This window comes from Triticum aestivum, chromosome 6B (assembly GCF_018294505.1).
Source record: "Triticum aestivum cultivar Chinese Spring chromosome 6B, IWGSC CS RefSeq v2.1, whole genome shotgun sequence".
Lineage (NCBI taxonomy): Eukaryota > Viridiplantae > Streptophyta > Magnoliopsida > Poales > Poaceae > Triticum > Triticum aestivum.
Window position 1 is genome coordinate 679,026,587 of NC_057810.1, and position 2,252 is coordinate 679,028,838.

Consider the following 2,252-nt stretch of genomic DNA (forward strand, 5'->3'; position numbering starts at 1 on the left):
GGTGGTAAATTGTTAATCCAACGCTCACAAAGAAAGCAGCAACAAGATCCTAAAAAAAAAGCAGCAAAATGAAAACAATCGACGGCTAGGTGCGGTCCACCGGGCGAGCAGCTCCCGGCATCGGTGACATAGCCGGACACGTCTCGCCGCGCACCACCACCCGCTTGGTTCACAGGCGACACCGGCGACCCGCAGCAGCAGCAGCAGTGCACTGCTGCCCCACGCGCTGCAACTTGACGGCAGGGCGCGGCCACGACACAAGGCATCCCATGCATGCGCAGGTGTCTGTTGTACTGTGCCACGCGGCTCCACCGACGCGCCATGATCAGCTGGTCCGCCGGCCGGGAAGACACTAACGCATGCTAAACAAGCTGGTGGTCGGCGAGGTGGACGGCGGCGCGGCAGAAGGGGCAGCGGGAGGCGGCCTGGACCCAGGGCACGGCGCGGGCCCAGTGGAAGCGGTGCGCGCAGGGGAGGTGCGCCAGCACGTCCCCGCCCCTGAACTCCTCCAGGCACACCGCGCACTCCGCCTGCTGCTGCTGCTCCTTCCTCCGGCCCCAGCTGAACCGCCGGCCGCCGCATTTCTTCGTGAACACCTCTCGCTGCAGCGAGCCGGAGGCTTCCCGTGCTGTGGCGCCTGCAAGTCGCAATGCAAAGGATTAGTTAAGCCACCGTTCGTAGGAAATTTAGCTGAATGAAATACAGAGCCAGCAAGGCAGAGCTCTGCTGGAGAACAGAGAAAACACAAGGAAGCATCTTGATACTGACTGACTCAGATTTTCTTGAGAATAAATCAGCGTATGCAATCAGTGAGTCCATGGAACTAACTCATCAATCATGAGTAAATTATATCACTCCCTCCCCAAATAAGTACCGAATTTTTTGCTCTGGAAACACAAACGATGCCACATGAAGCTAGATTCCTGCACAAAAGTACTTTGGCTCCTCCACTAAAAAGGGACCTGCTATCTAATGATTCAGGCCCATGTTTCTTGTTTCAAAATCCAAACATTTTTGAGCAAACGGGGGTCTCTACAAATCAGTCGGTTGATCATAGAAAAAGATCAACAGTCGAACTAGCCGTCCGATCTAGTGTGCGTTGCCGTTTGATTGCATGCTCTCAGCGATACAGCGCCCCCACGTCTTCCTCCTCTTTCTTCTACTACCATCTCCTCCTCCTCTCTCTTACACTACCCTCTCCTCTTGCTTGCGACAACCTCTAGCTGGCAGTCCTCACTTGTCGGAGCAGCAATCCCGGTAGCAGCAACTCCGGTAGCAGCGCCCATCGACGAAGCGTCGATTCTTGGTCAGAGCAACCCAACCGGAGCCGCCAGCGTTCGTTACATCGTAGCACCGGAAGCCATCTGGGTGCTGCTCAAAAAATGGCAACGCCGACCGCGGGAAAAGAGCTTCAGCGCGGCAGCTTCCATGGTAGCACCACGCGGCGAAGCAACGGCGCATGGCGGCGCTCCATTGCGATCACAGCGGTGCTCCATTACAACCCCCAACGAGCTTTCAACGACCCGTGCGCGCCTCATTGCAGCTCCGGCGCACTTCTATGCAACTCTGACAGCGCTTCAATGCAGCCCCGACGAAGCTGAACGACCCTGCGTGGCGCTCCATTGCAGCCTCCGGCAGCGCTCCATCGCAGCCGCGACACACTTCACTGCAGCATTGCGAGCGGAGCAAGTCGCGTCGGACGCCGGTGTAGCACCATGAGCGTCGCTGCCCCAACGAGATCCATGGCCAGGCGGTGCTGCAAGGTCAGCCGCAACCTGTCACACCGCGCCACCTGCCAGGCGGTGCTCCGACGCGATCAACGCGGCCGATCCGACGTGTCCAGAATCTTGGCCTTCTCTCCGCCGAGCCACACCGCGCCACCGCAGCCTCTGCGCCACCACGCAGGTCCGCCGCGGCCGCCGCGCTCCCCGCACACACGACATCACCGGCGTCGCCTTCTGGCGGCGGCGAGGGGAGGGGAGGGTGTACGCAGGCCCGTCGAGGAGGGTGTGCGAACTGTGCGATCGCACAGGGCCCCCTAAAATCATGGGGCCCCTGATCAGGGAAAACCACCACATCATCCTTGTAATGTAAAAAAAAGGTAGTTGGAACAACCCCGATTCATCCGCCTGATATGTGATGCGAGTCGTCACAGGTCCGGAAAAAAATTGTATGAGACCAGGTCTCATATAAATCAGGTGAGACCCGCCCTGATGGATGACATGTGGCATTCACAAATCACAAAGCATCCC

General features: G+C 58.3%; 1 protein-coding gene across 1 annotated transcript in view; it reads right to left on the reverse strand.

Moving 5' to 3' along the window:
- Positions 1–362: 362 nt before the first annotated feature.
- The window catches only part of LOC123139593 (E3 ubiquitin-protein ligase RNF165-like), a 3,788-nt gene continuing 1,898 nt past the window's right edge, over positions 363–2,252 (reverse strand). The window contains exons 3-4 of the mRNA XM_044559355.1: positions 1,793–2,055; positions 363–637 (exon numbers count right to left, since the gene is read on the reverse strand). Coding sequence (XP_044415290.1) covers positions 363–637; positions 1,793–2,055 — 538 coding nt within the window. The remainder of the gene's footprint in view (positions 638–1,792; positions 2,056–2,252) is intronic.